Raw genomic sequence first — 15,796 nt, 5'->3', positions numbered from 1 at the left:
ATGTTTCCTTAGACAAAAATAAAATTGTTTGATTTCAGATTCAAATAAAATAAAAGAGGCAGGACTCTTTACTCGAGTTGTATCTTGTCATGTAATAGGAAATATTAATTGGATAAAAACTACAACTATTTTTCATCCACATTGCCACGCCTCATAAATACTGCACCCTCATCTTCAAAACTCCTAGTTATACAATCATGTAACTTAGAAATTCGCTGGAAAGAAACTTGACAATTATTTATTGTTTTGGTGAATAGTCATGACTGGTTCAGTTTATCTGTCCTGTGGTAAAACAATGATTATATTGCTGTTTACACCTTGATTACACCAACAGAATATTGGTAAATCAGAAGTATGGAATGCGGCATTAGCCTTGCAGAAATTGTAGCAGAAGGTGAATGATGAACTTTTGTTGCACACATATTCAGATGATGCTGTGTACCATTTTGCGCGAAACACAGTCGGCGTGATCAAGGCGTTAATCTGGATGCAAATTCAGTTTTGAGTTCCACAGGAGTCATTTGCGTACCTGGACGTTTCTGACTGGTCTTGGAACTATGACAACTGGATGGGATATGTAGTGATTTTGCCAACACAGCCTATGCCCCTTAACCTTTTTTAAACTATCGCATTTGTTGATTTAAATCGGAATGTATTAGTTTAATGAGTAATCCAGGAATGGAACAAGCTAAATGGCTCGAGAAAAGTAGATAAAATAGAGACTCTACAGAGCTACAATGAATTGCTAAATTACCTCTGGACAGGAAGAGTCTACGGAGCTCCTCCTCCACCTCGTCACTCTATGCAGCCTACACTTCCGTATTTCCGCTGTGTCCTGTGCATAGATTCCAAGAATCTAGACAAGTCTTCCGTATGCGCTGTCTAGACCCGGTCAGACAGGCAGCTGGTGTGTCTAGAATACTCTTTCTATGCTCTGGCCATTTTCTTCAGTGTAATTTTTTCTAGGTTACACAACGGCAGCAGCCTACTTGAATAAGTCACAGATTTTGACTCAGAAGGACAAATTCGTCCATTTGGAGCGCTGATTCGGGACACAATATCAAACATATCTCTTTAACCTAATTCTATAGATAGTTAAGGCGGTCGTTCAATATGCTTTTGGGCAAAGTGAGTTTGACTCCTGCTTTGTGCACAGCACTTCGTATCTCCCCTGCTTTTTCCGGGTAAGTAAATGCATTCTCACTGACAAAACAGCTTTAAAACGATGTATTTATATACATTCAATCTTTTTCAATTCGTATTTGTATTCGTGTAGGATTCAGAAGCAGATCGGAGCAGCAGCCACGCAGAATGCCCGCCTCTATGCTTCTTCTCAGGCCGCGGAGGTAGGCAGTGCGCTGTCATAAAACACAACACTCACAGCCACGCACTCGTTTTCGTGCTAAAATTGAACACATTGTATCAATGATCAAACATTGTAACAGTGATTATTCTAAACAGGGGCGTTTATGTTGCCATCTTGACAGCTCATGGGTTATGTGTTCAGGTGTTGAAACAAACCATGCTGCGTCATAATGTTGTATTAATAAAATGTTATCCAAATGAGATAAGCGTAACTGATAAAAGGATGACATTGCTTCCAGTGGAGGTAACCTACCATATCCATTAGGATATGTAATAGCATCGAGAAGTGGGGGAAAGTTCACCGTGGACTCACGTGACTAAAATCTAGGTTATAGGTGGCGCTGAGTTCTATTTCAATTCAATGATAGACAGGGGACAGCAGGACACAGCCAGGTCACACAGTACATGTGTCTGACCAATGACCATGTCAATAGAGTACCACAGTATGAGTCATAATAACCATAAAACCTGGTGGTCAAACAGGGAAATGGTTCCAATTGTTTTTCCACCATACATTTTTCCCATAGGGGATTGTAGAAACACTTCAAATAAGGGCTGTTGGTTGTAGGCTTACCCTGGCGTGACGTTATGATAACCATGTAAATCTCTCTCAGACAATGTGATTTTTTAAAAAAATCAATATATGTCCCTGTATTCACCTCCCAAAAATGAAACGCTAATTAGCTGCTAATGTGGCTATCATAAAGGATATTTTCTCCAAACTATTTGAGGAAGTGCGCAGATGTGACTTCTGTGTTGAGTGTTAACAAAGAAACAAGTACTCCAATATGCTTCATTTAGAGTTATGTAACTTTAGTTGTCATACATATGCTGGGCTATATGCTTTTGATTTTTAATGCATTGTAAGGCTGCATGATGAGAGGTAATGAGGATTTGAAAAAAGTCACATCAAAGGCATGAGCTCTACTTTGTTGTTGTTTTTAGTGCAGGCTGTACACACTTCATCAGTCCCTCATTCACAATTTGACAAGCACTTGATAATGCCTCAAATTTCCCAGCTGCATCATCTATATGTGTGGCCGTAATGCCCCCTAAAAAAATCCATACTTTTTGCGGTTAGTGGCCATTGTGCCCTTGGGCTGAAAAAAAAAAATTATAATTCCCTTCTCCTGGCTGCGTGCCAAAGCACCTATCATTCACATGGGTCTCTGTCACACGATTGGGTCTTTCTCACATGCTAAGCGTGTGAATACTGACATATCGGGGACGGCAACTGCACATGTCCTTATCCCATTCCCAGGTGCATATTGAAAGAACTGTCCACATTTACTTTTCGTCAGCCAACAAGATGAGTAGGCCTAACGAACAGCAAAAGCCCTAGCCTATGTCAATCTACTATCCCCATAGTACAAAGGTCAACTATTCTATTCTATGGGAGAAATAAATATTCCAAACATAGTCTGGGACAGTTGTTTCGATGCGATAGATCCCAAATGAATACCAATTCTAACATCAAAAAACATATTTTACGCAATGTGGCTGACACAACATCAGAACGCTTAGCTTAAAAAGTTGACCAGCTATTAGGCTATTTCTACACATTATAAGCACAGCAATGCGCACACGGCGATAGGCTCGAAGTGTGAATGTACCATTAGCTTGAAAACACCATTATCAAAAGTGACCCAATTGCGATTATGCATGTAACGCTTTTATTATAAAGGTGCATTCTCATGGTGAAAATGATCTTCCCCTAACTTGAAACTCATGCTCTGGGTAGGTATGCCAGTTAGACTCTACACCCATTGTAAGCGGATTAATGTGCTTAATTTTAAGAAGTTATTCGGCCACTTGAGTTGTGATACAAACCTTATCAAAACATATAGGCCTATGGGCTGGGCTACATGAGGTGTGCGATGATTTGTAAAAGTTGCAACAAAAAAAAAAGGCATTGGGCTGTTTTTGCCTTAAGCTGGGCATCATTCACAAGTGATGGGCTATTGTTGCCATAGATATCTGGCACTTACAAAATATCACTGGTAGACCAGATGGTGGCGCTATAACAAGTGATTGAAAATGCATACATGAAAAGGTCACGCCCCTCACCCCGTTTGATCTAAAGTCATGAAATTCGGTACATATGGTGCTTTCACTTCAACTGGGAGAGAGGTCAAATCATGATGTCAGTGATCTCCAGGTCGTAAAGTCAGAGCTCTAGAAAGAGGCCCAAGTTTCCGACTTGGAATTTTGAGTTGGATGACCGTTCACAAAAAAATCCCAGTTGGAGTTTCTTCTTTTTTCCTTCTCCGGAGTTCCCAGGTGTCTTGAATGCGACAATAGGTCCCTCTCCTCACAAGGAACACATTTTCCTCATGGACCCATACGGTCCACCATGATGGATTTTCTGCCATGAACAATTCTGTGATAAACACTTAAAGCTACGAGTCGTGCTAACCCACTCGACATCCCAGACACCACTGGCCTGATTTTGACAACTTTTGGGTGAATGATGTGTCTTGCCATAAGATATCTGTAATTTACAAAATTACACTGATGGGCCCAAGGGTGGTACTATAGTAATCAACTGAAATTCTGAACTTGTATCAAGTATATGTCCCATTTTGAGCTTAAATTGTTGTCACTAATTGGACCCAAGACACCCTGGGGCGTGGCATCATTCGTGGGGGGACATGTTTAATGTTGCCTTGTTTTTAAATGAACACTCAGATTCTTAAGAGTAATATATTGTTTCTTTCATATTTAATCATTGTGTATAGGAGCAGGGTCTCCTACTGTAGCTTTCACAAACCCCTTCGTGATTGTTGCCCATTTCCCCTGTCTAAAGTACTGTACCACTCCATTCAATTATCCTGATCCTAACTATCAATAATCCCTCGGAAATTCACTTCTTTCAGTCCCTATCTCTCTAACATATTGTAACCATAGAACTATGATGAGATTATATTTCTATGGTTGTAATCTCTTCTCTCTGTATGACATTGCTTGTTTGTGTTTGTCTCTCTACAGGCAGTACTGGACAAGCAGGCTGTTGGCACCACCACGGCAACCAAGGCAGCCACTGCCAAGAAGGCACAGAGCGTGGTATGTGTTCTTAGATCAGCCTTCCTCCCTATAGAATACTGCTTCACTGAGGTTGTCCATACTGGATGTGGCTACTGTTTGGGTCTCCATGTTTTAAAGTTCAAGATCAACAATTATGACTGATCCCTCTGAAATGCATTAGGAAGTACAGTGTGCATTTCCTGCTTTTTTTTGTGTGACAGTTGATGATATATCAACATGACCCCATGTATCTCTTGTAGGAGTCCCAGTCTTTCGCCGTCAACATGTTCAAGGGCCAGATCAACCCCTCGCAGGTCTTTCCCTTCCCCTCAGGTGAATGGACTAGTCATGTATTGTTATGCAGCCACTTAGCGATGATGTAAAGGAGACATGTTGGAACATCTAACGGTCGTGGGCTTTTTGCTGTTTTCCAGTGATGAACGAGGAGCAGACCCAGTTCCTCCAGGAGTTAGTCCCACCCGTTTCCAAATTCTTTGAAGTGAGTTTCAATTCACCTTTTTCTTGTTTTTGTGACCAAATGTTTATTTTATTTTACAAAGTAGTAGTAAACCACAACACATATTTCCTCTAAGTTATTCAAGCTAAATTTCTTTACTGCCACTAGATTTGTCATCAGGGTCACCTTCATTAGGGAACACCGTAGCAAAATGTTTCTTATTGGACAAGTTCAGATAGTTTTGATGATCTGTTATATTATTGTCTGTATTGGACCGTATTCCTCCATTTCAATACTACTGAACATGGCCCAGGTGGCCCAGGTTGTAACTGACCTCTGTCTCTCGGGCTGGCTCGTGGGTGCTGTAGAATAAATAAATAAATAAATATATATATATATATATATATATATATATATATATATACACAACCTATTTATATTTGCTCAAAAGAAATAAAGGGAACACTTAAACAACACAATGTAACTCCAAGTCAATCACACTTCTGTGACATCAAACTGTCCACTTAGGAAGCAACACTGATTGACAATACATTTCACATGCTGTTGTGCAAATAGAATAGACAACAGGTGGAAATTATAGGCACTTAGCAAGACACCCCCAATAAAGGAGTGGTTCTGCAGGTGGGGACCACAGACCACTTCTCAGTTCCTATGCTTCCTGGCTGATGTTTTGGTCACTTTTGAATGCTGGCAGTGCTTTCACTCTAGTGGTAGCATGAGACGGATTCTACAACCCACACAAGTGGCTCAGGTAGTGCAGCTCATCCAGGATGGAACATCAATGTGAGCTGTGGCAAGAAGGTTTGCTGTGTCTGTCAGCGTAGTGTCCAGAGCATGGAGGCGCTACCAGGAGACAGGCCAGTACATCAGGAGACGTGGAGGAGGCCGTAGGAGGGCAAGGAGGAGCACTGCCAGAGCCCTGCAAAATGACCTCATGCAGGCCACAAATGTGCACGTGTCTGCTCAAACGGTCAGAAACAGACTCCATGAGGGTGGTATGAGGGCCCGACGTCCACAGGTGGGGGTTGTGCTTACAGCCCAACACCGTGCAGGACGTTTGGCATTTGCCAGAGAACACCAAGATTGGCAAATTCGCCACTGGCGCCCTGTGCTCTTCACAGATGAAAGTGTAGGTAAACTTCTGACTTCAACTGTATATATGGTATGCTGTAGGAGGTGAATGACCCAGCAAAGAATGACTCCCTGGAGAAGGTGGAGGACAGCACCATGGAAAGCCTGAAAGAGATGGGGGCCTTTGGTCTGCAGGTCCCCCAGGACCTTGGGGGCGTGGGCCTTACCAACACACAGGTGAGAACATACACCTTTATCTCTATACACACACAGTCTTGTACAACTAACCTTGTGGGGACACACAATTCCCCAAAATTATATTTCCCTAACCCATACCCTAGTTTCTAACACTAAACCCCATTGAAATAGCATTTGACCTTGTGGGGATAACAAAATGTCCCTATTTGGTCAAAATGTTGTTTGTTTACTATTGACGTGGGGAATTCTGGTTCCCAACAAGCATAGTTAAAAACACACACTTACCTGGGGGAGTAACACATAGGGACACAGACAGACACACACACACCTTAAGAGCAATACCCCAACCAGGACGCAGGTAAGCAGGGATACCCTTTTACCTCTATACAGCAAGAACACAGTCTATTCAGAGTACTGTACCAACACATAATACACAGGTCAGCAGAAATACCAGCACACGTGTGCAATGATGCATATACAGTGCCTTTGGAAAGTATTCAGACCCCTTGATCCCCCCCCCCCCCACACATTTTGTTATGTTACAGCCTTATTCTAAAATGGATTAAATAAATATTTTAATCCTCAGCAATCTACACACAATACCCCATAATGACAAATCGAAAACAGGGTTTTAGAAATGTTTGCTAAATTATTAAATAAAAAAACAAACACCTTATTTCCGTAAGTATTCAGACCTTTTGCTTTGAGTCTCGAAATTAAGCTTAGGGTCATCCTGTGTCCATTGATCATCCTTGAGATCTTTCTACAACCTGATAAATTCAATTGATTGGACATGATTTGGAAAGGCACACGTATGTCTATATAGGGTCCCATAGTTGCATGTCAGAGCAAAATCCAATTGTGTCGAGGCACCGATCTGGGAAAGGGTACCAAAACATGTCTTCAGCATTGAAGGTCCCCAAGAACACAGTGGCCTCCATAATTCTTAAATGGAAGAGGTTTGGAACCACCAAGATTCTCCATAGAGCTGGCCGTCAGGCCAAACTGAGAAAGCGAAAGACCTTGGTCAGGGAGGTGACCACGAACTCGATGGTCACTCTGACAGAGCTCTGGATTTCCTCTGATAACCTTCCAGAAGGACAACCATCTCTGCACCACTCTCAGGTGCCTTTATGGTACAGTGGCCAGATGGAAGCCCCTCCTCAGTAAAAGGCACGACAGCCCGATTGGAGTTTGTCAAAAGGCACCCGAAGACTCTCAGACCATGAGAAACAAGATTCTCTGGTCTGATGAAACCAAGATTGAACTCTTTCTGACCTGAATGCCAAGCGTCACGTCTGGAGGAAACCTGGCACCATCCCTACGGTGAAGCATGGTGGTGGCAGCATCTTGCTGTGGGCATGTTTTTCAGCGGCAGGGACTGGGAGACGAGTCAGGATTGAGGGATAGATGAAAGGAACGAAGTACAGAGAGATCCTTGATGAAAACCTGCCCCAGAGCACTCAGGACAGACTGGGGCAAAGTTTCACCTTCCAACAGAACAACAACCCTATTTATTTATTTAGCTTCATTTAACTAGGCATTTAAACAAAACTATAACCTTTATTTAACTAGGCAAGTCAGTTAAGAACAAATTCTTATTTTCAAATGCCTAGGGACAGTGGGTTAACTGCCTGTTCAGGGGCAGAACGACAGATTTGTACCTTGTCAGCTCGGGGATTTGAACTTGCATCCTTCCGGTTACTAGTCCAACACTCTAACCACTAGGTTACCCTACCGCCCCAACCATAAGCACACAGCCAAGACGACACAGGAGTGGCATCAGGACAAGTCTCTGGATGTCCTTGAGTGGCCTAGCCTGAACTTGAACCCGATCGAACATCTCTTGACCTGAAAATAGCTGTACAGCAATACTCCCCATCCAACATGACCGAGCTTGAGAGGATTGGCAGAGAAGAATGGGGAGAAACTCTCCAAATACAGGTGTGCCAAGCTTGTAGCGTCATACGGAAGAAGACTCAAGGCTGTAATTGCTGCTAAAGGTTCTTCAACAAAGTACTGAGTAAATGGTCTGAATACTTATGTCAATGTGATATTTACTTAAAAAAAATATATATATACATTTGTACACATTTCTAAAAGCCTGTATTTGCTTTGTCATTATTGGTATTGTGTGGTAGAATATCCATGTCGAAACAAGTCCTCAATAAACTGAGCTATGTATGTTGCTCTTGATAAGGATGGCAGCAAAATAACCTTCAAGACTCAGCTGTTTTTTAACCTTTGTGTCCTCTGACAATAGTACACCAGACTGTCAGAGTACTGTGTAAATTAAGTACACTAATGTTTTAACCTCCTTTTTTTTATTGAACAGTATGCCAGGCTGGTGGAGATCGTGGGCCAGCACGACCTGGGGGTTGGCATCACTCTGGGTGCCCACCAGTCCATCGGTTTCAAGGGCATCCTGCTGGTTGGTAGTCCCGCCCAGAAGGAGAAATACCTGCCCAAGCTGGCCACAGGTGAGTGAGAGAGGCGGCAGGCAGCCTAGTGGTCAAATCCCCGAGCTGACAAGGTACAAATTTGACCTCCTGCCCCTGACAAGGCGCTTAACCCACTGATCCCCAGTAGGCCGTCATTGAAAATAACATTTTGTTCTTAACCGACTTTCCTAGTTAAATAAAGGTAAAATAAAGAGGCTTTTGTTGTTGCTCTCTCTTACAGTCATTTTATTTGGTTCTGCCTATGTATTGTTATACCTAGACTGTAATTCCACGTATAAGGCATTTCAAATCTGTTGGCCTGAATTCTCTTTTTCTTCCTCTTCTTTTATCTAGGTGAGACCCTGGCTGCTTTCTGTCTGACTGAACCCGCCAGTGGCTCTGACGCTGCGTCCATAAAGACCCTCGCTACCCTCTCTCCCTGTGGAAAACACTACATCCTCAATGGGGGCAAGATCTGGATCAGGTACTGCAGGACCACCAACATTGTGCTATCATTTAGTATGGCGCAAACACTGTGTGGTTTATGTCCTGTACACAGTCATAGCTACATTGGGAGTTTACATACACAGCCAAATACATTTAAACTCAGTTTTCACAATTCATAACATTTAATTCTAGTAAAAGTCCCCTGTCTTAGGTCCGTTAGGCTCACCACTTTATTTTACAAATGTGAAATGTCAGAATAACAGTAGAACATTTATTATTTTATTTCTTTCATCACATTCCCAGTGGCTCAGAAGTTTACATGCACTCAATTAGTATTTGGTAGCATTGCCTTTTAACTTGGGTCAAATGTTTCGGGTAGCCTTCCACAAGCTTCCCACAATAAGTTGGGTGAATTTTGGCCCATTCCTCCTGACAGAGCTGGTGTAACTGAGTCAGGTTTGTAGGCCTCCTTGCTCGCACACGCCTTTTCAGTTCATCCCACAAATTCTCTATGGGATTGAGGTCAGGGCTTTGTGATGGCCACTCCAATACCTTGACTTTGTTGTCCTTAAGCCATTTTGCCACAACTTTGGAAGTATGCTTGGGGTCATTGAACTGTACATGCTGAATTGCAGTCTACAGACAAAGAAAAGGAAATGTGATAGTAGTTAGATGGGATAAAATGGAGTCATGTAGTCTCTTGTCAGCTTTGGGTGATAGGAGGGGGAAAAATGGTTTTGTAAGTCATTCTGGCTTTATAACAGTTGCTCTTTGCATGACATAGACTGAAAGCTATGGTCCCTTGTTGATTTCACCTGTTAAATCCGTTTAGGTGAAGGACGAGAAAAGATCAAGACCTGAGACGATTGAGACATGGATTGTGTATGTGTGCCATTCAGAGGGTGAATGGGCAAGATAACAACATATTTAAGTGCGTTAGAACGGGTATGGTAGTAGGTGCCAGGCGCACCAGTTTGAGTGTGTAAAGAACGGCAACACTGCTGGGTTTTTTTTTATGCTCCACAGTTTTCCAAAAGACATCCAGCCAACGACTGTAGAAGCATTGGAACATTGGGCCATCATCTCTGTGGAATGCTTTCGAAACCTTGTGGAGCCCATGCCCTGACGAATTAAGGCTGTTCTGAGGGAGGAGGGGGGGGGGGGTCCTAATATAGAGTTGTGGTTGTATACAGTATTGCTATTGTTTTCTTTGACTTATCCTGACTCTGTGTCTGTGTTGTCAGTAATGGTGGTCTGGCTGAGATCTTCACAGTGTTTGCCAAGATGCCCATGATGGATGAGAAGACAGGACAAATGAAAGACAAAATCACAGCCTTTATTGTGGAGAGGAGCTTCGGAGGAGTGACACAGTGAGTGGTGGATGGAGGGATGGGTGATGGAGAAAGGGTGGGATTGGAAGAGGGAGGTCTCAAATGGGGGATTTTATGTAAGAGTATGTACTGTATGTTTCTTGTTAGAAGCTTCACATGATTGTCTCGGTTTTCCCAGTCTCTATATTTGCTGTCTGTCCATAGTCTTGTTTTTAGTGAATATTTTAAGACGTTTTTGTCCTGAAGATGCACATCCACATTTTAAAGAAGTTGCAGACTAAAAGACAAAACAAAAACGTTTTAATTTCGGGCTTTAAGCAACCACTTTTCGTATACACCCCCCCATTTTTCAATTACGATCTTGTCTCATCGCTGCAACTCCCCAACGGGCTCGGGAGAGGCCAAGGTCGAGTCATGCGTCCTCCGAAACATGACCTGCCAAACCGCGCTCCTTAACTCCCATTCGCTTAACCCGGAAGCCAGGTGCACCAATGTGTCAGAGGAAACACCCGCCTCGAGGAGTCGCAAGAGCACGATGAGCCAAGTGAAGCCACCCCGGCCAAACCTTCCCCTAACCCGGACGATGCGGGGTCAATTGTGCGCTGCCCTATGAGACTCCAGGTCATGGCCGGTTGTGACAGCCCGGGATCCATCCCGGGTCTGTAGTGACGCCACTGCGACGCAGTGCCTTAGACCGCTGCTCCACTCGGGAGGCCCTAAACAAACACTCTTATCCAGGTGACATATTGTCAATGCATTAATCTAAGGTAGATGAGACACAACAACGTGACGACGTGTATCGTTGACATTTCCTTACCTTCTACCTCCTCCAGCGGTCCCCCTGAGAAGAAGATGGGCATTAAGGCATCCAACACGGCGGAGGTGTACTTTGAGAACGTCCCGGTACCCATTGAGAATGTCCTGGGAGAGGTAGGTGGCGGCTTCAAGGTGGCCATGGCCATCCTCAACAACGGGCGCTTCGGCATGGCCGCCGCCCTCTCCGGCACCATGAAGGGAGTCATCACCCAGGCTGTGAGTAACGCTGTGTGGGACTATCCAAATAAAGTGTTACCACCTATTTGCCCTTCAGTTGAGTCTGTCTAGTCTCATTGAAGCTCTGTTACTGTGTTGGTTTTAGCACTTCTTGACCTCCCATACTGACGCCTGTCCTGTCTCTTTGCCCAGGTGGACCATGCAGCCAACAGGGTCCAGTTTGGCAGTAAGATCCACACCTATGGAGCTATCCAGGAGAAGTTGGCACGCATGACTATGCTGCAATATGTCACTGAGGTACACAGACTATCTATTGATTGATGATCAATTTATATCTTGCTTTTCCACACACTCAATGCTCTTTTACATAGTATGAGGAGAAACTCTCCTCAACCACCACCTCAACCACCACCACTCTCCTCAACCACCAGAATGCTCACCACACTTCAGCTGACATGGTATCAGTGGAGGCTGCTTGGGGGGTGACGGCTCATAATATTGGCTGGAACGGACCAAGTTGAATGGCATCAAATACCTGGAGACCATGTGTTTGATGTATTTGAAACCATTCCATTCTATTCCGCTCCAGCCTTTACCACGAGCCCATCCTCCCCAATTAAGGCGCCACCTGTGCATTGTCTACTTACAGCCACTGGCAGAAAGACTGAAGCAATCGCATAATGCACATCATAATCCATTACTCAATCAACCAAATGTGTTTATAGAACATCATCAGATGTCACAAAGTGCTGTACAGAAATCCAGCCTAAAACCCCAAACAGCAAGCAATGCAGATGTAAAAGCACGGTGGCTCTGAAAAACTCCCTAGGAAGGCAGGAATCTAGAGGGGAACCAGACTCTGAGATGTGGTCAGTTCTCTTCTGACTGTGCCCGGTAGAGATTATAACAGAATATGGCCATTAAGGCCAGATTGTTCTTCAAGATTCAATAGTGAGCATACTTAAGAGTGAGCATACTTACAAAACAGGACAGGAAGGTCACGTCACTGACTCAACCCACTCAAGTCGAGTATAGCGAAAAAAGCCTGGCAAGACGTGATGCACCCGTCGCTCTGGATAAGAGCGTCTGCTAAATGACTTAAATGTAAATGTAAATGTAGGGTCAGCATGGAAGAGCACTAGCAAGCCAGTGACTCAGCCCACATAATAGGGTCAGAGGTCAGACTACATTCAATCACAGGACCTACTACAGAGATGAGTTCAGTAAAGATCGGCAAACCATTCCATAAAAAATGTTGTTCTATAGGAGAAAAAGCCCTGCCTCCAGCTGTTTACTTAGAAATTCTATAAACAATAAGGAGGCCTGAATCTTGTGACCGTACGTACATGTAGGTACAGTACCAGTCGAAAGTTTGGACACCTACTCATTCAAGGGTTTTTCTTTCTTTTTACAATTCTCTACATCGTAAAATAATAGTGAAGACATCACAACTATGAAATAACAAATATGGAATCATGTAGTAACCAAGAAAGTGTTAAACAAATCCAAAAATCTATTTTATATTTGACATTCTTCAGAGTGGCCTCCCTTTGCCTTGATGACGGGGAGCTTATTTTGGTATCCTGTTTGGGATTGTCATGTCCTCTTCTCCCCTCCCCTTTTCTTTCAGTCCATGGCCTACATGATCAGTGGGAACATGGACAGTGGATCAAAAGACTACCACATCGAAGCGGCCATCAGCAAAATCTTTGCCTCTGTGAGTACAGCACTGTCTGGGTTTTATCCTGTCCTCTTTTAAGCATCTCACAACTAATACTTCAATTGTGTAAATATTCCATAAGATGCATTGCAAAATGAATGCACTTGGTTAAGAAACTGCAGGACACACAATGTATATTTGAATCCGTCAGAATATGTATTGATTGATCCAGCATAAGACTGTAAATACTCTAATAAGATTTAGTGTGTTTTCTGACTGTAAGACAAGTTGCCTGCCCAGAATGCAACCCACTTTTGAAAGGCTTGACTTAACAAAAGCCCATTGAGATGTGCACTATTCAAGACGGGTGCGCTTCACACTAGAGGTGTCCAAAAAGTTAGATCCGTTCTGGATCCTTGGCTTTCCCACCCGGCCAGATATACATAAATACATTTTTTTTTTTTTAAACAGAACCGTTCTGAATGGACCTGAGGGCAGTCGCACCTAAAAAGGCCCGTGGATAAACGGATCCAAACAGACCCGTGCCGGTTCGGATCTGAGAGACCCGTTCAGATTCGAGAGGAGGGAGAGGGAAAGAAACCTCCTCAATAAACAAGCGATATTGGCCAAATGATCCACAGTTGCGTGTCCTTAACTATCTTTAACAAATCAAAATCGTTATGTAGCACACTCAAATTTATAGCATATTGTTTTATTGGTTTTTACTTTCCTAAAACAATGGTTCAGCTGTCTGAGATTTGAGTGCTGAATGCAACAGGGCATTGTATGCCTATAGGTCTAGTTGTCCACTGTATGATATGAATATTTACAATCTAAATCTAAAGGAAGAGAAGTTTAGGCCTAGATATACCAGCGCCATGTTTCCAACACCGACATGCATTTTTTTCTAGGGAAAGGGGGATACCTAGTCAGCTGTACAACTGAATGGGGAACAGTGGGTTAATTGCCTTGCTCAGGGGAAGAACGACAAATGTTTACCTTGTCAGCTCGGGGATTTGATCCAGCAACCTGTCTGCTACTTGTCAGGTGTTCAGAAGGAGGCTAATCTGCATATTTTCAATCGGCTTTAAAAAAAATAAAATGTGCATTATATTGTTAGATTAATGGAGTTAACTCTGTTGGGCCTAAAACATTCCTCCTCGCCTCACTGTCGGAGAGTTAGTTGGAACGCTGTTGGGCCTAAAACATTCTTCCTCCCCTCACTGTCGGAGAGTTAGTTGGAACACTGTCGGAGTTAGTTAGTTGGAAAACGCTCACTGTCGGAGTGTTGGGCCTAAAACATTCCTCCTCGCCTCACTGTCGGAGAGTTAGTTGGAACGCTGTTGGGCCTAAAACATTCCTCCTCGCCTCACTGTCGGAGAGTTAGTTGGAACGCTGTTGGGCCTAAAACATTCTTCCTCGCCTCACTGTCGGAGAGTTAGTTGGAACGCTGTTGGGCCTAAAACATTCTTCCTCCCCTCACTGTCGGAGAGTTAGTTGGAACGCTGTTGGGCCTAAAACATTCTTCCTCGCCTCACTGTCGGAGAGTTAGTTGGAACGCTGTTGGGCCTAAAACATTCCTCCTCGCCTCACTGTCGGAGAGTTAGTTGGAATGCTGTTGGGCCTAAAACATTCTTCCTCGCCCCACTTGGAGAGTTAGTGAGGAAGAAACCTTCAAATGTTTCTTCACTTTATTAGGTTAATATCAAGTCTACAAGTCAGTTAAATGTTTATAAGGAAAATAGGAACGGGTTATTACATTGCGTCATTAAGTTTTGCATCTCACCTTAGGTTTTTCCCTTTCCATGGTTTGAGTGAGAGTAACCCAATAGGCCTACCGGTAATTCTATTAGATTGTGGCAAACACAACATTAACTTAATTTGGCCAATGAAAATGGCTCAAAAGAACTCAACAAATGTCAGCAATTGCTAAGGCCATTTATTTTCCAACAGCCCTATTTTTAACCCATCTCTAACTAAATATAGCACACAATTAAAATGACAGTCCAAACTTAATTTTGCCAATTATAAATGTATCAACAAAATTCTACAAAACACTTTGCATATATAGAACTGGTTTTGATTCTTAAAACATCTATAATTGTCATGATTATAGCCTAATGATAAAACAAATGATAATAAATACGAAAATAAATAAGTTTGAAAATTTGCATCAAACCTGATTAGCGAGTAGCACACATTCTATTTGGCCGGGCCAACATTCTTCTTACCTTTGTCCTCTAAAACTTGTCCCCAAGGACATTCCCCTTATAGGCTACTTTTCACTATAATCTTCCTCCTCTAACTTGTATTTTACTTAAACGAAAAAGGCCTCCATCTTTGCTATCAACAGTAGCCAAGGCTACTTTCACTCGCTCTCAGCAGGAACATGTGACGTGAGCAGCCGAAACCAGTTTCAGCTGGACATAAGCTATACGTTTTATTGTGTTGCAATTGGCTGACACCGTTAACACAGTTCTCATCCACTCGCACACATTCAATTAACTGAGCATGATTCAGTCAGGCAGGTCCAGTCGGCAAATCCATTTTATTTGCACATACCTGATACTCATGGCCATTATATCAAACTGACCCAGATCCGAGACAAAAAGTCAGAATTTAGGACTCGTACCCGCTCGGGTCCAGGGTCGGATATCGGATCTGTCAGACCCGTGCCTCTACTTCACGCTGCTACAACTCGCACGCTACAGGACAGCAACAGCAGAGAGGTTTAGCTTCACGGTTGTTGCGGAAATTGACCTGCTACTACTGTTTACTTTGTGCATCT

At 43.1% G+C, this 15,796-nt stretch overlaps 1 protein-coding gene across 1 annotated transcript in view; it reads left to right on the top strand.

Moving 5' to 3' along the window:
• The first annotated feature begins 882 nt into the window (after positions 1–882).
• The window catches only part of acadvl (acyl-CoA dehydrogenase very long chain), a 39,519-nt gene continuing 24,605 nt past the window's right edge, over positions 883–15,796 (top strand). Inside the window, exons 1-12 of the mRNA XM_052491722.1 lie at positions 883–1,184; positions 1,277–1,346; positions 4,354–4,428; positions 4,650–4,722; positions 4,824–4,888; positions 6,041–6,175; positions 8,472–8,616; positions 8,932–9,061; positions 10,269–10,394; positions 11,189–11,387; positions 11,541–11,645; positions 12,979–13,065. Coding sequence (XP_052347682.1) covers positions 1,114–1,184; positions 1,277–1,346; positions 4,354–4,428; positions 4,650–4,722; positions 4,824–4,888; positions 6,041–6,175; positions 8,472–8,616; positions 8,932–9,061; positions 10,269–10,394; positions 11,189–11,387; positions 11,541–11,645; positions 12,979–13,065 — 1,281 coding nt within the window. The 5' untranslated portion in view covers positions 883–1,113. The remainder of the gene's footprint in view (positions 1,185–1,276; positions 1,347–4,353; positions 4,429–4,649; positions 4,723–4,823; positions 4,889–6,040; positions 6,176–8,471; positions 8,617–8,931; positions 9,062–10,268; positions 10,395–11,188; positions 11,388–11,540; positions 11,646–12,978; positions 13,066–15,796) is intronic.

Source organism: Oncorhynchus keta, chromosome 33 (genome assembly GCF_023373465.1).
Source record: "Oncorhynchus keta strain PuntledgeMale-10-30-2019 chromosome 33, Oket_V2, whole genome shotgun sequence".
In the NCBI taxonomy this organism is placed as follows: Eukaryota; Metazoa; Chordata; class Actinopteri; order Salmoniformes; family Salmonidae; genus Oncorhynchus; species Oncorhynchus keta.
This window is presented reverse-complemented; position numbering and strand designations above follow the sequence as displayed.